The sequence below is a fragment of the Hibiscus syriacus genome, unplaced genomic scaffold (genome assembly GCF_006381635.1).
Source record: "Hibiscus syriacus cultivar Baekdansim isolate YM2019G1 unplaced genomic scaffold, ASM638163v2 tig00110813_pilon, whole genome shotgun sequence".
NCBI lineage: Eukaryota > Viridiplantae > Streptophyta > Magnoliopsida > Malvales > Malvaceae > Hibiscus > Hibiscus syriacus.
The window spans coordinates 1,536,855-1,555,270 of NW_024062871.1; the positions used below are offsets into that span (position 1 = coordinate 1,536,855).

At 32.5% G+C, this 18,416-nt stretch overlaps 1 protein-coding gene across 2 annotated transcripts; it reads right to left on the reverse strand.

The window, feature by feature from the left end:
* Nucleotides 1-7,847: 7,847 nt before the first annotated feature.
* Nucleotides 7,848-9,285, reverse strand: LOC120141733. Of its 2 annotated transcripts, XM_039156531.1 has the most exons (4): nt 9,271-9,285; nt 8,754-8,842; nt 8,590-8,719; nt 7,848-8,500 (listed from the first exon to the last, which is right to left on the reverse strand). In XM_039156531.1, exons 3-4 carry the CDS (start codon nt 8,668-8,670, stop codon nt 7,982-7,984), a joined length of 600 nt encoding a protein of 199 aa, XP_039012462.1. In that variant the 5' UTR covers nt 8,671-8,719; nt 8,754-8,842; nt 9,271-9,285; the 3' UTR covers nt 7,848-7,981. The 2 variants fall into 2 exon arrangements, with proteins under 2 accessions (XP_039012462.1, XP_039012461.1); XM_039156530.1 differs by lacking the exon at nt 9,271-9,285 and having other exon boundaries at nt 8,754-8,912.
* Between the last annotated feature and the right edge of the window lie 9,131 nt (nt 9,286-18,416).

Here is an 18,416-nt window from a genome sequence, read left to right on the forward strand (position 1 = left end):
CCGATGTATGTCTTTCGGACTTTGCAATGCATTTGCCAAATTCTATAGATGTATGACTAGTATTTTCTCTGACTATATCGATAAAGGTATTGAAATCTTTATGAACGACTTCACTGTTTACGGTAATTCATTTAATGAATGTCTATTAAATTTAAAAAATGTGCTTAGACGGTGCCTAAAATTTAACCTTGTTTTAAATTATGAAAAATGTCATTTTATGGTTGATAAAGGGTTAAATCTATGCCATATTGTTTCTTCAAAAGGGACTGTAGTTGCTAAAGTGAAAACGAATGTTATACGCTTACTTCCTTACCCCATAACTGTGAGAAAAATTCATTATTTTCTTAGACATGTAGGATTTTACCACAGGTTTATTAAAGACTTTTCGAAGATAACACAACCTTTATGTAATTTACTTCAGAAGGATCAAGAGTTTGATTTTAATTCAGAATGCAAGGAGGCATTTGATTCATTAAAGGAGAAACTTATATCAACCATAATTGTTCAGCTACCATATTGAAATTACCCTTTTAAACTTATGTGTGACACATCAGATACAAGCGTTGGAGCCATTATCGGTCAAAAAATTGACAAAGAGCCACATGTCATAGCCTATGCATCTCGAACCTTAGATTCGGCTCAGAAAAATTATTCCACAACGAAAAAAGAATTATTTTCTATATTTTTTGCTTAAAAAAATTTAGATATTATTTGCTTAACACTATAATTATTGTTTTTTTATCATGCATCTTTAAGATATTTGATGAGCAAAAAAGAGGCAAAACCAAGGTTTATCTGATGGATCATTCTTTAACAGGAATTCAACTTGGAAATTAAAGATAAAAAGGGATGGGAAAATCTGGTAGCTAATCATTTAAGTCAAATTCCTCTTTCCATAATCGATCCATCGCTTCGAGAAGATTTTTCTAAAGAAAATCTGTTGGTGGCCCAAAACATAACTCCATGGTTTGCGGATATGGTCAATTATTTGGCTACAGGTAAGTTACCATTAGATTTACCAAAAGTTGAAATCAATCAAATAAAAAGAGAATCCTGATACTATATTTGGGATGATCCATACTTATGGAAGCACTGCTCAAATCATGTAATTCAGTGATGTATCACCGAGAACAAGGGAAATTCAAGTTTACAATTTTGTCACTCTTACTCTTGTGGTGGTCATTTTGGGCCAAAATGTACAGACCACAAAATTCTTAAATGTGTTTTCTTTTGACCTAACATCTTTCGGGACTTTTATTTATTTTGTAAAACTTATGAAAGCAACATACATATAATTTAAGCCATATAAACGAAATGCCTCTTAATCCAATACAAATTTGTGAGATTTTTTGTGTTTAGGGAATTGATTACACGAGCCTTTTTATTTATTCATTAGGAAATACATATATAATTTTAGTTATAAATTATGTTTCTAAATGGATGAAAGTTACGACTACTCGAAATAATGATGCAAAAACTACAGTTAACTTCTTGAAAAATTCTATTTTTCCAGATTTGGCACACCACGGGCTATAATAAGCAATAGAGGAACCCATTTCATTAACCGAGTAATTAAATCGCTGATGAAGAAATTTCGAGTAACTCAAAGAATTGCTACTGCTTACCACCCACAAATAAATGGGCAAGCAGAAGTATGGAATCGAGAGATTAAAATGATTCTTGAGAAAAATTTTAAACCAGACCGTAAGGATTGGAGTTTAAAATTAACCGATGCACTTTGGGTATACTGAACCGCTTATAAAGGTTCCATTGGTATGTCTCCATATCGACATGTTTTCGATAAACCGTGTCATTTTTTGGTTGAATTAGAGTATATGGTATATTGTAATTAAACAATGTAATATGGACATGGATGCGATTAGTGAAGATTGGAAGTTACATATTTAGAAACTCGAGGAAATCCGAAGAAATGTATATGACAGTGCACGGATATTTAAAGAAAAACAACAGAATTCCACGATAGTATATTTTCTTTTAAAACATTTTCTATCGGTCAAAAAGTTTTATTATTTAATTCCAAATTTAAACTCTAAGCAGGAAAACTCAGATCAAAATGACTCGGACCGGTTACAGTAACTCAAGTATTTCCTCACAGTGCTATTGAAGTTGAAGATAACTCAGGAGTTCGATTTAAAGTTAATGATAAAAGGTTGAAGCCGTATTATGAAAATGCTCCGGTTTTTCTAATCGAAGAAATCAAATTGGAGGAACCCAAAACCTAAAAAAAAGGTCGTCGAGTTAACGACGTTAAATAAAAGCGCTTGATGAGAGGTAACCCATTTAGTTTTATTTTCGTCTTATTTTCATTTTTTAACATGCTTTATTTCATTAAAATTTATTTCATTCTATTTTATTTTTATTTCATCAAATGCTTAATTTATTTTATTTTTCTCTGAACAGATGCGAATTTCAATTGAATATCAAACCATAGGAGTAGTGTTTCATATTTGGAGATAAGAAATGACGTAGGTTAGCATAACCCACCCCCATAGGCGCACGATAGCAACTCCCAAGCCAATCTTTTTTGGTTTTGTCGCCAACTTAAATTTTGGAGAATTTATCTTTTGTTTCAAAAGTTTCGGCAGGTTCCACCTTCCCACTTTTTAACCTACAACCAATCTTATTCCCTTTTAACTCTCTATGGACCTCACCTATCACTATCTTCTTTTTCAAATACTTTAAAACTCAAACCCCCATATTTATCCTAATCCTAGCCGGTCAAACCCATCCCCAATCTGAACTCTTTTTATTTTATCACTTTTCACTTATCCTTTAACTTTAATTCTTAAACTTTCTTATCATTAATTTGTCCTTTCTAACTTCCTTCCCAACTTTTTTCCTCTTTTTGTTCTATATACTCATGTGACCTAACTAAAAGCCAAAATACTCTCACTTTCTTCTTCTCTTTGCGCTGCACGGGTCTTCCTCTTTTTTCTTCCTTTATTTTGCACCAATCGATTTACCTATTTAATCTCAAGTGCTACCACCTTATCGTATCGTCGATCGTCATTTTTCGTGCGCTAGTTATTTTTACTCGTCCGCCACCTCCTTTCATTATCGATATCTCCCCTATACTCACAATGGTATGAACGCGCAGCCAAATGAACCAAGGAGCACCACCACCGGTCACCATTGGAGGACGTCGTCACCACACCACCTAGACTTTCATTCACGTTCTAAGTAACTCTGACTCACTGTCTGCGCCTCCTCATGCTCGTCGTGGTAGGCGACGATCGCAAAAGACTCGAATGAGAGCCCCGCCACCAACGCACGAGCTCGCCACCATTTCTCTATCCGTTGGCTTGTCGGCTCCCTACAATCATCACACTATCGATCCAAGCAACCCATGACCAACCAGACTATCCTCCATGACCACCTCGACGTTCTACTCTATGTCGTCAGGTTGTACTTTCTAGTCTATATCGGATGTCACACGACCATCGTTTGTTGTCCCTGAGCAGCCTAAGGTAAACTCTTCCCCTCTGGAACTTGAAACTTTACTGATGTGGCATCTTTTTTTTCGTTACACAGAGCACTTTGAACAAGAATTTCTCATTCCACCAGCTGCTGCAGAAGCTTCTTCCTCTCGTCGGCATGTTGCACCACCACCATCTCCTTTATTTGCTGCAAGCTTTGCAGTCGATTCTGGTGAGCATTCTACTCACGGGACTGATGCTGATAATGACGATTCTTCTGAACGACACCGTAGGGGCCAAACTTATTTGGTTTCAATTGAAGAAATTCTTCAGGGGTATTTACAATTTGATGATGATGAGTCTTGGAGGTTTGACAACATTCGACATCATCGGTTTCAGGTTTACAAATATATTCTTTTCCGTACTCTTGATACTTTACATTTGCGAGAATCTGTCTCCAATTATTTTGCTGTCATTGGTTGGGAATTGTATCCTGAAATTTGGTGTAGCACGTACTATGAGTTGATATTCGAATTTTATGCTACATTTACCTTTTTATAGCATCGAGTCGTTTCTATTGACTTTCCTGATGTTATTTCCTTTCGATTGCTTGGCCATTATTTTAGAATGTCTCTGAATGATTTCACTTTTTCTATGGGATTCATGACGTATGTCACGGATCATGGCTATCTGACTGCTTTACTTGAGATGCCTCAGGATTTCGACACGGACATAGCTTATGAGGCACTCACAGGTTCGACGGGAGTTCAATATAATGCACACACTACTAAAGCGTGACACATTCATGATCCTGCTCTTCACTACATCCACCGGTTTTTAGCATATAATTATTTCGAACGTAATGATACTACGTCCGCGCTAAGTAATGTTGAATTGTTCTTTTTATGGTGTATGCAAATCGATACTAAGGTAAATTTGGGTTTTTGGTTCGCCTGCGCCATTGAGCGTGTTGTGCGATCCGATCGCCCTCTTATTCTCGGGCCTTATATTACTTACCTTTTATCTCGTTTGTTTCCATTGAAGTTTGATACTGCCTAGTTTACTTATGCTTTTTAATTGATGCTTTAAATGCTAGGTGTTTGGATACTATGTGCCTCATTGCTAACATCCCCTACGTTCCTCACATAGTTCCTCCAGTCACTATTACACCTCGCAATCAACGAGTTTTTCTCCGGAGGACTGCTCCGCAGCCACCACCGACTGAACAACCGCACACTGAGATCCATGAGGTTCATGGACGCCTCGATTCCATTGAGGCTAACTTAGCTGAGATCATGTCCTATCTTCGACCGAGTTCGTCTCGCCACGGTCACGACCGCCATTAAACCAGGGGAGTAATTTTATTCCCTGTTTTGTGATTTTCTATTAATATTAGAACAATATGGTCTAAGTGAAGGGGTAGAATTTGCTATCAAAATTTTTGCTTGCTTGTTTGTTTGGTTGGAATTAAGTTATTCTGATATTGATGTGTTGGAATCTTTAGTTTCTTATCTTGAAATTCACTTTATAATATTGCTTCCTTTTGGATTGTGACCATGCTTTGATCGAATTTAATTTACATGATTTTCATTGGCATATGTGGTGATTTTATGCTATGTATTGATATTTCATGCATTTTGTTGATTAAGATAAACTTGACTCAGTATATATAAACATTTCTTGTGAGATTTGAGTCTAACAAGCATATATTTTCTTTTTTGCTCATTGTTTGACTGAGTGTGTAGGACTAATTATGATATTCTAAAACTCGTAATCTTAATACATATCGAGACTACATGTTGGACATAATATTTTAATGTGATAGGGGCACTTAGGATTAAACCCACTTATTATCAAAAAGCCTGCCCGTTTATATATCCATCAGTGAACCACTTTTTGAGCTTTTATCAATTTTCTTTATTTTTATTACATATTTAAACCCAAACCTTTATTTTTATCCCTATTTTCTACCCATATTAAGACAAGTATATTAGTTGTTTTCATTTATGTATGTTCCTTATTTAATTATTTTGCAATTTTTTTCTTTTTCAAAAAAATTGGTTCGAACAATTACAGCAGTACATTGCATAAAACAACAAAAGAAAAAAACCATAAAAGAGAGAGAGAAAAAAGCAAAAGCCAAAAAAAACGGAAAAATGGTGATTTATGTTTATTAGTTTACTTTCATGAAGTTAGGAACTATTTGTAAATCTTTTGTCTTGATATTTAAACCGATCATTATGGCATTTTCCCTACCCTAACCTAAGCCCCATTACACCTTGATTTAAAGACCCCTTGATTATTGCATTATGTTCACTTTTAGTAGTGAGACTTGATTGGATTCCAAGTCTATGATAATATCTTGGTTAGTTTCAGTTTGAGCGATTTAATTTTACCCTAAACACTTTGAGTGAATATGTGTGATTCGTTGTGAGGTATTGAGTCATGTTTCATTAAAGTAGGTAAATAATTGGGATATCTTGCTTGTTTTAAAATTCTTCTTAGTTGTGTTTTTGCTTGATTGTATCTTGAATTCGGCAATTGTCATGGACTTAGTTCGATTAGAAGTTTAAGGAATAAAGTGAAATTGAAGATGGCAACTTGCTATTATGATATGTGGTTTATTTAGTTATTATTTTTCCTTTAAATTGCTCCTTAGTTATTGGTTTTTGTGTCTGATTTGTTCGTTTTGATTCATTTTCTTTACATGACATTAGATTCTGGAAATTGCATTAAAGGACATAATTATACAGTTTTTTTATTTTTATTTTTTGAATCAAGTAGTGGGCATGACTATGGGCATGACGCATCTGACGTGGCGTTAAGTCAGCACCTTCCAGAAGGTCCAGTCAGCGCTTCTAGAAGGAAGAATGGATCTTCCACGCTATTTGAAATTCGGATTCAAATTAATCTCATGTTTTTAGGATTTTAGTTTAAATATTTTAAGAATTATCATAAGAAATTATCTCTTATTTTTAAGAATTATCTTTTTTGTTTTTAGGTTTTTGAAGGCTATAAATACTTTCTTAGGGTAAGCCTAAAAATTCATTCAGAATTCATTTTTCTTATTCTTCTTCTGGTTTTATAATTTTTTTTAAAAAGTTTTCTTTGTTTTTATTTTTATTTTTAAAGATGCTAAGTATGATTGTCATACTTCGCTAGTTTCCCATAAGCCAATGGCTAAAGCGATGACTCAATTCCAATTGTGAGGATTGAAAATCACTTAAAATACCTTCGAGTTATTTTCTTAATTTTCTGGAGAAATAGGATAGGTAGTCGACCTATCCTTTAAAATCAAAATGCTTTTAAATCAAAAAGAGCTTGTTGGTTTGGATGTTGTTATGGTTTAAAGTTGAGAGGAATAATCAACTGGTATCAAGTTCGACTTCCTGTGAACACACTTAGCGGCGATCCGTTAAGGGAAATTGAGATCGGGCTCGATTCTCATTGAGACAACATAGTCAGAGTCGGGTTTTTTTAAAAGCTTTTAAAACTGATTTGGTGCTGACGACGATAGTCGTAGTTAGTCCACATAAGGACTGGAATTCAAAGATAGCTTTTGGATTTTTGGTTTACAAGAGAGAAAAACAAGTTATAAGAGTTAGGCCCTGTAGACTGTAACCGATATATATTCGAAGTAAAAATCTATTCCGATGATCAGATGGAATTGAGGCAAAGCTGAAGCCTGAGGTTTTTTACAATAAATTTTCTTATCTCGATTTATTTTAAATTTATTTAATTATTTATTTACTTTATCTTTATCCTCAATTATTTTTAAACAATTTAAATCTCTTTTTTCCTCTCATCCCCATCTTATCTTCCCTTCTATCCAAATCCCTGTCATTTTTCATCTTTATCCAGATTTAAAATCGAAAAGTCCACAACTTCAGAAATTCCAAAGTCCCTGTGGACCGACTCTGCTTCTCTTTACTACTCTTTTATTTTATTTATTTATTTATTTTTGAGAAAAAAAGAATTATTTGACAGTAACACGACACCTGTTAGTCGTGCAAGGTATGTATGCAGACATTTATGTGCACAACGACGGAGTTAAAGTGCAGAGAGCATGTCCAAGCAAAGCATCTGAAATCCAATGTGTATGTCTGCTTCCCTCATCTCAACAAGTGGTGTGGTTGAAGAAAGAAAATGTTATATTTATAAATATTATATAATTGTTTAGAATATCATTTCCTTGTCATGTAAAACATCAGCTATAAATATAATGCGTGCATCAGAGTGAGGAGTTGGATGCTTCTTAATGTTACATTAAACAGTATTTTTAAGCTTGACCAAATCAAAAAGAAAATAAAGGTATATTTATCCTTTTACTTGAAAAGGATTGATTGATTAGAAAATGAAAAATCAAGTCAATGTATATGGTAATGGGATTTGCTTGTCAAATAAGTGATCTTTACATAAAGACTCCATCACCCATTTTTACTTTAGAAAAGAAAAATACCAGACAGACTAACCTTACCCTTCCTCACAGACATCAATCTAAAATCTAATCATATGGACCTAGTAGATTTTCATTTGTTTTTTTTTCAAGTAATATTCATACTTAGAACTTGGAAAAGCCAAGGGGGCTGATTTAATCTGTCTTGTCTGAGTTGTTGTTCGAGATCAACGTTGTTTTTACTTCCATTTTGATACCCCAATGTCGTGTCGGTAACCTGGAGGAGTCTCAGCTCACGACCAATGAATTCCTCTCTTGCTGTGTTTGCCTTCCGTTTGGTTGTCGCCATGGAACTACTCGGCCTGCTGTTGTTGATCATATGGCAGGACTCGGTCGAAGATGAAGATAAGCTGTTGGGTCCAGAATCCGAGGTTAAAGTGGGAGTACCATGTTTCTTCCTCGACACGTACTTTGTGGGTCCTAAAGTCAATTCAATCTCAATTTCATCTATGATTTCATCATCGTCATCGTCACCCGCTGGATGTTCCAAGTCAAGTCTGGTTCTTGAACTCTGATTATGAATATATCTTCCATTGATGGGTGTACTAGTTTCCATGCTTTTCATCAATGTCTTCTGGATTCTATATAGACGATGAAGCTCATAAACCTGGTCAAACATATCAGTGCAAGATTTTTGAAAGACATATATGAAGAGTGAAGTTTTCAAAAAGAAGAAATTCTGAGAAATTAATGTACCTGTTGTTTGAATGTTTCTTCATGTTTTAAGATCGCAATCCTCATAAACTCCTTATCGTACGGTCTAAGAATCTTCTCCATTGTTTGCTTGTTCAAAATCCCAAGAAGAAAAAAAAGAATATCAAGGGATAGATAAACAGGGTTGAATTTGGTGGCGATATGATGCCTTTCTTTCCAAGTAATTCTGCTTAGAAAAAGTAGATTACTTTACAATATCTACACTTGATGCTCAATCAACTCTGAGTATTTCCACCTGTAAAACAAGACAAATTCAAAGAAAAAGATGAGAAGAAAAGCTGATAAATAGGGCAATAATGTATGAACCCGTAAGGCGGCACTTAGTCCGTTGATTTATGGGTCATAGATTGAAATCTAGTATATGTTTTCATTATTATTAGATAAGAAAGAAGCTACTTTTAGCATGATTGTCTGGTTGTTCCACCATTCATAAACTTCCAATACAAAAAATATCTTCCATGATGAATGGAGACTATATATATCTACATCACATGTGGTTTCAATGCTCTTTGTCTTCCTGACTATGATGACATAACCATTATCATAAAACAAAAACAAAAACAAATAAACATCTAAACAAACTCACAATCGTTTTATTTTCTTCTTGAAATGAATTCATATGCATGCAAAAGGAAAATAAAAAGGAGCATATAATATTCTAACCTGTAAAGGATTCTTCAAGATCTTCAGCAGTATGAGAAGAAAAGGAAAAGTGAAATTGTAAGGAGAAAAGGGAGAGAAAAGTTGATATATATATAACTGCAGTTGAAACCTTAAGTTGAACAGCAGCTTGGCATCAAACCACTCCTTGAAATAGAGTATTTTATATTGATTTGAAGCAGAAGAATGTAAGATTCCTTAAGATGCAGAAACCGAGGAGATGCGAGTGTGGGGTTTGAGGCATGCCGAACAAATCCCAGTCCCTTAACCAATACCCTTCAACTTCTGTGAAAAAGATGTCTCTCACTCCTTCAGCAATGAATTTTTTATATATAAATATTGGATATAATAACACCCAAAACTCCATTTGTTTTTATATATAAATCTGGATATTCACAATCCCCAATGCCTATTGCAAGCAATACAAACATTTATTTTAATATTCGTATCTAATTTTTTGTGAAGCATAAATATCGAATATTGTCTTAGTTTTGTTAATGGATGAATCTCATGTACCAATAATTGTATATCCCTTGTAACAGTTGTCTACCATATATGTGGAGGAGGTTAAAGTGACATAAACATTTACTGGCCTGCTGACAATTCACAATATTTTTTAATTCTATATTATATCTCTCATTCAAATAAAATATTATTATTTGACAATAAACATTTATATATTTTTATAAATGTTTCAATCTAGACATCAAAAAGATAATAATTCTTTAACCACTAAAATTACTTAATTATTATCAGAAAATAATATGAAATTTTGTTTCCGTCCAATAAATAAAAATATGGTGCTGATTGGAGTTGTCCAGCCCATGATGATTGCCGTTAATTGGGCATGTGATAGGAGGATTGTTGGGAAATCAAAAAAAATCAGACGGTCCAGATCCAATATTCTCAACACAACCAATTGAAAAGAGGTACACATTAAATGTTCCTGTGAAATCTTTATATTTTGGTGGCATGATGTATATAGATCTTAATTTCAGATTCCTGGAAAATAATGCTAAATAAAATATATCTCATTATTTGTCGCTGTTATGTTGTAGCTGTACATGGTACAGACTGGAACAGTGTCCATCCAGGACCATATGAATTAAGATAAATGGATTTGCTTTTCAATAAAATATATCTCGAAACAAATCTTGAAATGTAACCCAGAAAACACCTTTCTGATTAATCCATTTTTTAAATTATTCACAACAGAAATATATTTCAATAATTTAATAAATAAAAAATAGACAAATGATAACATCATCACATGCATGTAGGGCTCAAACCTAGAGAATATGATAATGAATTGCGCAAGACAAGAAAGTTGGGTATATTAAAAGAATTGGAGGGAGTAAAGATGGAAGCAGGAGTTGCCGGAGAAGGGAGGTGCAACCGTGTTGGGTGGTGGGTCCATTGGGGTTGCTGAAACTGAGCATGTATGCCCTGGATCTTCGAGCACATTAAAAGTTGGAGTCACGAATAATAAGAAAATTAACACCTTTAGTTACAATTGGGGGGCTACCTAAGCATGCATTATGTAGTTATTAAATAATATTATTGCATAATAATAACTCATTGGATCATGAAATTTCCAACTTTTTTTAATTTAATATTTCACAAGAGAAGTGACTATGTCATGATCCCTTTTTTTTATTGTTTTAAAAAACAATAATAATTAATAAAAAACTATTTGATCAACAGCTATTGAGAAGCTCAAGAGTCACGGCCATCTAAGTTAAGTACAAATTAGATTAGAATAAAGTATTAATATAGCCATTAAAATATTAACAAAGATAATGATGAATGATGGTGGAGTATGAGAATCTAATCAATTTTTTATTGGTTTTTAATACAAAACTTCAGGGTTCATTTGGATTAAAAATAATATCATGCAAAGTCGGTTAGTGGAACAACACGCCATGCCTCACTTTAAGTAAAACAAATAAAAATCAATTACCAGTAGCTTCCACATGGGACATCTTGTCGGGAGCATTGCTCCATGCATTTTTAAGTTGCCTAAAAAAATCCTCATCTTCTCATAGTTCTGAAGTTACGATAATTAAAATACGATATGAATATATTAAATTTTATATTATTTAAGTTATTAATGTATTACGATTATTAATAATTATAAATAATATAAATATATAAAATATAAATGATCGAATCTATTTAATTCGCTTTTTTTATCTGTAAAACATACAATTATATTTGACCACCATGATTATGATCTAGGATTTAATCCGATGATTTATTAGTAGTCTACAAATACTCGGATTTAACCTTACCAAATATCGATAATGATAGCAATAACAATAATCACTCCTCCTTCTTATCGAGATATAAATTTTAATTAACAACATCCCTCCTTTCCCCAAGTATATAATAGCATGTACCATAAACGCTATAGATCCTATGACAAACCAATTGTATTCGGAACAAAATTAATAACCAAAGGCTCCTTTTATTACAATATCAAATTTTAAAAAATGCCAATTTTAATATCACACATAATGTAACACCTTCAGACCGATGCGGGTGACCCGATCCAATATGAGGTGTCACATTAAGACCATCGGAGTGACCCACAATAAAAATTCAAGAAAAATTTAAATTTTTGTTAAAACGTGTAAAATCATAAAACAAATTACAATTAAAATACAAGTTCAGAAAATCATTCATATATTACAAACAAAATTAAAATCATACAAGTTTCAGACTCAGTATATAAAAAAATCAAATGTGACCTAAATGCCCCCTAATTACACATTGTACCGTACTCTGCAAGCAAAGCCGAAGGAACTCCAAATTCTGAAGTTGATAGCTGCACTGGATCGATTCTTTTAACCTGAAATTGTGAGTAAAGAGTGAGCTTTGGGAAGCTCAGTAATACATAATTACCAGATGAATGTAATAGGCCATCGAGTATACGGTAAAGCATAAATTCCTTAGCGGGCCAGTCATCATCAGATTCTAGCGGTGAATTCATACTCCATTAGCCAAGTCTTCAGTTACAAATAGAAATTTACGATCTGAAGAAAGGATTCAGAGAGACACAGATTTAGAAGATTGAATTGAGGAGTCTAGTGTGTTCCAACAAAACAGAGAAATGTGTACAGATCCTTTAAAAACATTAGTAGCTTAAAACATATTTTAAAACCACAGTAATACCCTCCAACCGAACACCGATATACAGTTCCCCAGAATTGCATCCATAAGGACTTACCTACCCTAGGCCCATTGGGCGTAGGAGCAAACTTAAGGGAATATTTTGGGGCGTGAGAGCCTACCTAAGGGAGTTCCTTAGGGCATAAGAGCCTACCCAAGGAAGTACCTTGGGGCCTTAAAGCCTATCCAAGGAAGTACCTTGGGGCCTTAAAGCCTATCCAAGGAAATGCCTTGGGGCCTCAAAGCCTAACCAAGGTCACCTTAGGTCCGTAAGAAATTACCAACTTGATCAGAGTTGCACCTCCATACTCCAGAATCCTACCCAGATAATATCCCAATAATCGGTTCATACAGTAAATAGTAGATACCAAAATCCATAAATCATGAACGATTATATTTTCCAGTGAAAATAGGTAACCATAAAGCACATATCATGTAGCCATAGATCATAAATAGTTAACCAATACATCAGTAAATCAGAATATCGAATAGTTAAAAGATTGAGTAAATCAGTAACTTCGATAAATCACATTTCAGGACAGATAAAATAATCATATAGCACATAGGGAACACACTAGAGGATCCAATTATTTTTCAGAGGTACTTAGCAATTATCAAGCTAGGAAAACACGAAACTTCTGCCAACTGATTAGATTTCAAAAATGAGATCCCTATAAAAGGGGGTTTGATAACTAGTGAATTCATCAGTCATTCAAGAAGTGATTTATCAAGATCATATAATATTAATATATATCAGCAAGGTATTCCAGAATTATTGTATCAAAAGTTATTTAAGACTCAGACCTTCTTAAAGTGATTCCATCAATTAGGCTTATAAGGGTATTTTAGTCATTTAATTCTTGAGAAATTTGATAAATCAATTTAATAATAGTATGCAACGATTTACAGAATTTTCAGATTTCAAGCATCTTAATAGGTTTCCAATTCCAATCGCACTGTACAATTCCCAACAAACGCGACACTTATCTATTATATAAGTAGAGAAACTTCACAAATATTCATTTCTTAAAATTGGTTGCATTGCAGAATCGAACTGATCACTTTCAGAACCATCTTTAGACGGATCATGAGGAGACGAACATGTATTTAAACAATATTTATTTACTTTCTATATTGTAATAGTATTAGGGATGATCGACCTACTTAGGTCATACTCTAAAAACCTCAGGGGTGTTACAACATTTAAAGCTTCACTGATATCTTTTGAAGTTGTCCAAAAACATTTGCTTAATCTAGATTATGGGGGTATTTAAATCATTCTGGTATTCGAGGTAGATTTATTCATTCCATAGCTTAAAGTTATTCAGTCATTCTATGGCTTGGGGAGTATTTTAGGTTATTTCACACTTCAGGGGTATTTTGGTTATTCTATAGTTCAAGGGTCTTCCAGCCTTTTCCTTCTGTTTAGTCTTTCTATTTAATTCAAACTTGTGATTTATTTCAGTCATTTCAAACAATTCAAACATAAAAAGTACTTACATGGTGTTAGTCTTTAAGTACTTGCTAAAAAATCAAGAATCCTAGGTTTTGAGCTTTTACGGAGGTCATGAATTGATTATCAATGATTCTCCGAACAAATCATGAAATTAACAGGTGAATCAGTAATTTTATCAGGTCGAAAACAAATTCTCATGTGAAATCCAATAACAAGAGCAATTCCATGTCATTTTTACATCTCAGGGGAAATTTGATAATTTCTTATCTGGTTATTTTTTGTATTACAACTTTTAACGGGAATAACCATAATTTAAGGTTTATACGATTAATCGTTGCACTGATTAATCACTAAACTTGGAATTATTTATTACTAGACTTCTAATTTATGATAGATTCATCCAAGTCTTATTAATTATCATACATTTTACTGTATTCGAATCAAGTTTAGAGATGATTAACTACATACATGTGACCAAATATATTCATCCATGCATTAACCAATACCAACATGTTCTATAAAGCATGCAAAAGGTAGTAATGTATTACCTCGATTTTTTAGCCATATCAGTTAACCAATTAAACTCCATTTGATCACCCTCGACCTTTAATTCCACATCCCAGAATGTATCGGATACATGGCAAAACCAATTACTTTAGAAACGGAACTTAAACATGAAAATTCGTATTGCATAAGGATATAAAATGCCGAAAAACAACTTACCAAGTTTGAATTTGGAAAAACAGACTTCAGATTTGGACTGAGGACGTCGTAAAACATAAAATATGACTTTTTGATTTTTTTGATTTTATTTTTTGGTCAAAATCAACGGTAAAATCAGTTCGGATTGACTCTGTTCATTCTAAGTTGACTCAATTTGGTCAAACAAACCCGATTGCAAAAGAGTCTTGGACAGACAGAGGAGCCCAACACGCACTGCCAACGCGTGGCAGCACGTGCGACGGGGACGAGGGTCGTTTTAGGCGGCTGTTTTCCCCCGTTCATCTATGCACTTGAACCAATGCAATTATAACCCAAAATCACGACAAAACTTGCTGAAATCACCCAAAAATATAACACCGAGCTGACCTACGCCGCCGACGAAGAAAATGACGGCCACATTATGACCCACGGGTTGGGTTTTAAGAGCACGACAATGGCGAGTCCAGCTACAACGGCGGTGAGACGAGCGGTGGAGGATTGGTGAGGGCCGGTATGAGTGTAGTTAAGGGGTTAGGGAATTGGGGATTGAGGATTTTGGGGTTTAAGTATTGTAACCCGAACTTAAAACGATAATATATATGTTTAATACAAAAAATCATAAATAGTACCCTAACCTAAATAGCTAAGGCATGGGCGGCCAATTGGGGTTAGGGTTTCAAATCCCCGCAGCTACCTAACTCATATTTTTTTACTACATACAGAAAATGGGAAAATTTAGGATTATGTCCCTAAATTTCCTGTAGATGTTAAACCAGGATGCAAGTTCTGAAAACTTTCAATTTGGTCCCTAAATTTATTAAATAAATTTATAATTTTTATTTTTATTTCAAAATGGGGTTGTGAGACATAACACGAGGATGAATTTCACATATCAAAACTATAGATTTTAGCTTAATTTCACTTAGCATATATATATCAGTTAACAAATTTTCACATAGATATCAATTTTTACATAACACGTATATATTAGCATGTTCGAAAATATCAAAACATCATTTTACCTATCTGATTTTATATTAGCATGTTCGAAAATATCAAAACTATCTGATTGCATGACCTGTTTTTAAGGGAAAGATGATATATACTCAATAGATTTTATATAAAAATCTTAAATATTTTTTTAAAATTGAAAAATAAATTCTTAGGTGCTTAAAAAATACATAATTCTAAAATAATATTATTGAAAAAATGCTTTTAATTTATGTAACTAGGCTTTTGGATTTTGTTCCAAAACCTACTAACTACAGCCCAACTTCTGATTTTTATTTAAGGCCTGAAATTGACAAAACTTGCCCAAAACCTCATGCCTGCAAGGGATGATCATCCATTGGGCCATTAGCCTGGATTAACCTTTTACCTAATTGGGTCCGTGTTATTTTATGTCATATATACTAAGCTAAAAAAATCTCTTATGCCGTTCTCAATTAATTTTTTTTAAAAGAGCGATCTTTTAAAAAATAATAATTTAATACATGTCAATGTTAAAATTAAATAATTAAAAATAATTAATCATAATTTTAATGTTTTCTTTTGATTTTATATATTTTTAATTAATATAATTACAATTTTAATCCTCAATATTTGTAAATTATATTAATTTGATTTTAATTCTAAAAAATAAATAAACTTAACTCTTAAAATTTACGAAATGTATAATTTATATATTATTATTTTACAATTAAATTTAAATTGATATAAAATATAAATATTGCAGTTCAAAAGGAAAAAAAAGAAGTGAGTTAAAAAAAGAGAAGCATTATGTTAATTACAATTATATAAAATTAATAAAAATATTAAAGTTATGATTAATTTTAATTTTTTTATGGAATTCGATAATTTTATTAAAAATAGAAAATATTCAAATTATAATGAAGATTTACGACCACAATTGTAAACTAAACATATAATAAGAATGTTTTCCTAAACACAAGAAAACTAGCAACTTAAAATCACACAATGATCATACAAGGAAAAAGTTAAAAAAACTAACCAAATAAACTCGAACAATAGATAAATATGAGTGAATCTGATTGTATCGGCAAACGAACAACAAAAGGGAATAAAATTATTGAAAGACCACCGACATACCGCAAATCAGAATCGAGCGATGTGAAAATACTATCCATAAACGCAAATCGCATATTCAAATTCAATCTGATAGTCCAAAGCAGAGAATATCATCATGATAACAAATAAGCGACATCTTGATCAGTCGTAGCGATATTAAATTCAACCTTGAAAAATAAACGGAAGCAACGACCAAACAAACGAAAGCGTGTCATAGAGGTAGAGAAAAACGTGTTATAGAGGTAGAGAAAAACGTGTTATAAATACAGAAGAATATGTTTCAAAAATTCATAATTATTAAGAATAAAAAATAAGAACAAACAAAGATACGCAATAATAAAGTAAAAGAAAAATAATGAATACCGGTGATCAGCAATCAGTACCGAGATTGATGTCGCCGTCGATCACAAAGATGAAAAAGAAAAGAGATTAATGGTGACTATGTAACAAGAGAGAAAAAGAGAACTATGATTAGTATACTTAATTATTTCTCTTTTATTAAGTGTTTTAGGTCCTTATTGCATTGTTTTGCTAGTATGGTTTTTATTTGAGGTTTTGAGTTTATTTATTTAATTGAAAACATATTTTGAAAAATAATTCATAGAAAATTAATTATATTTTCTGGAGAAAAAAGTAACAACTTATAAGAATCATTTTATGATGTTTGGAAGATGTTATGTAAATCATTTTCTGTCATGCTTACACTGATGATGCTTTGCCTTCTGTAACATTTTTAGGGTAAAATTCGGGTAAGTTTTCTATTCAACTTGGTTTGTTCAAGTTTAAGATCAAATTTGAGTTATCATATTGGAGTTTATATCATGTCTCTAGTTGAGTCATCATATTTATCAAAACATACTTGAATAATTCTAAAACAAATACTTAGAAGGCTTAAAAAACAATTTAGAAATTGAGAAAAAAATAATAAAGGTTGGCTGGGTTTTTCTTTAATAACGTGAAATTAAAATTTTATCGATCTATATCTGGCCCGATTATTTTATAAAAAACAATGTTAATATGAGAAAAAAAACAATCTTAGTTTCTATTTGACTGTTTTTTAGCTGGTTCAATTGAAATCCTGAATCTTATCTTTAAGAATTAAGCTTATTTAATCATCTAAAATTAAAACTAAATACATATTTGAAATCCTCTCACCACAAGATTCCTTTTGGATTGTTATTCTGAACTAGTTCAATTAAAACTATAAATCTTTAATTTAAGGATTGAGCCAATTTGATTATCCAAACTTCAAATTAAATACGTATTTGAAAAACTCTCAAATTAAATTTAGAGATTCATGTGATTTGAATGTTTTGGACCTTAAATTAAACATACTATTGGAAATCTCCATGAGTTTTCTATTACCTGGTATCATTTATTCAATCGTTTGAGTAAAAATCGATGGAACCTTAAAATGAATTCTTTCAAGGATTTATATGATTTAAAGGTCTAAACCTTATATTAAAGTGAGATTCTAAGAGTTCAAATCTTGTTCTTTCATTTGATGATGTTTCTCTAAGAATCTATCTTAAATCCTAAAATTTAAGGAATTATGGTAATTTAGGGTTAGGACGTTGAATTTAGTTTAGATAATGAGTACGTCTTTAACATATAACTCTCAAGAAAATAAGGGTTGTTGAAAACCCCTAAATCGAAAAGAGAGAATAAAAGTTTCCAAATAACTCGATAGATCGAAATATCATGAAAATTTGGATTAAATGAGTGTAGTCAA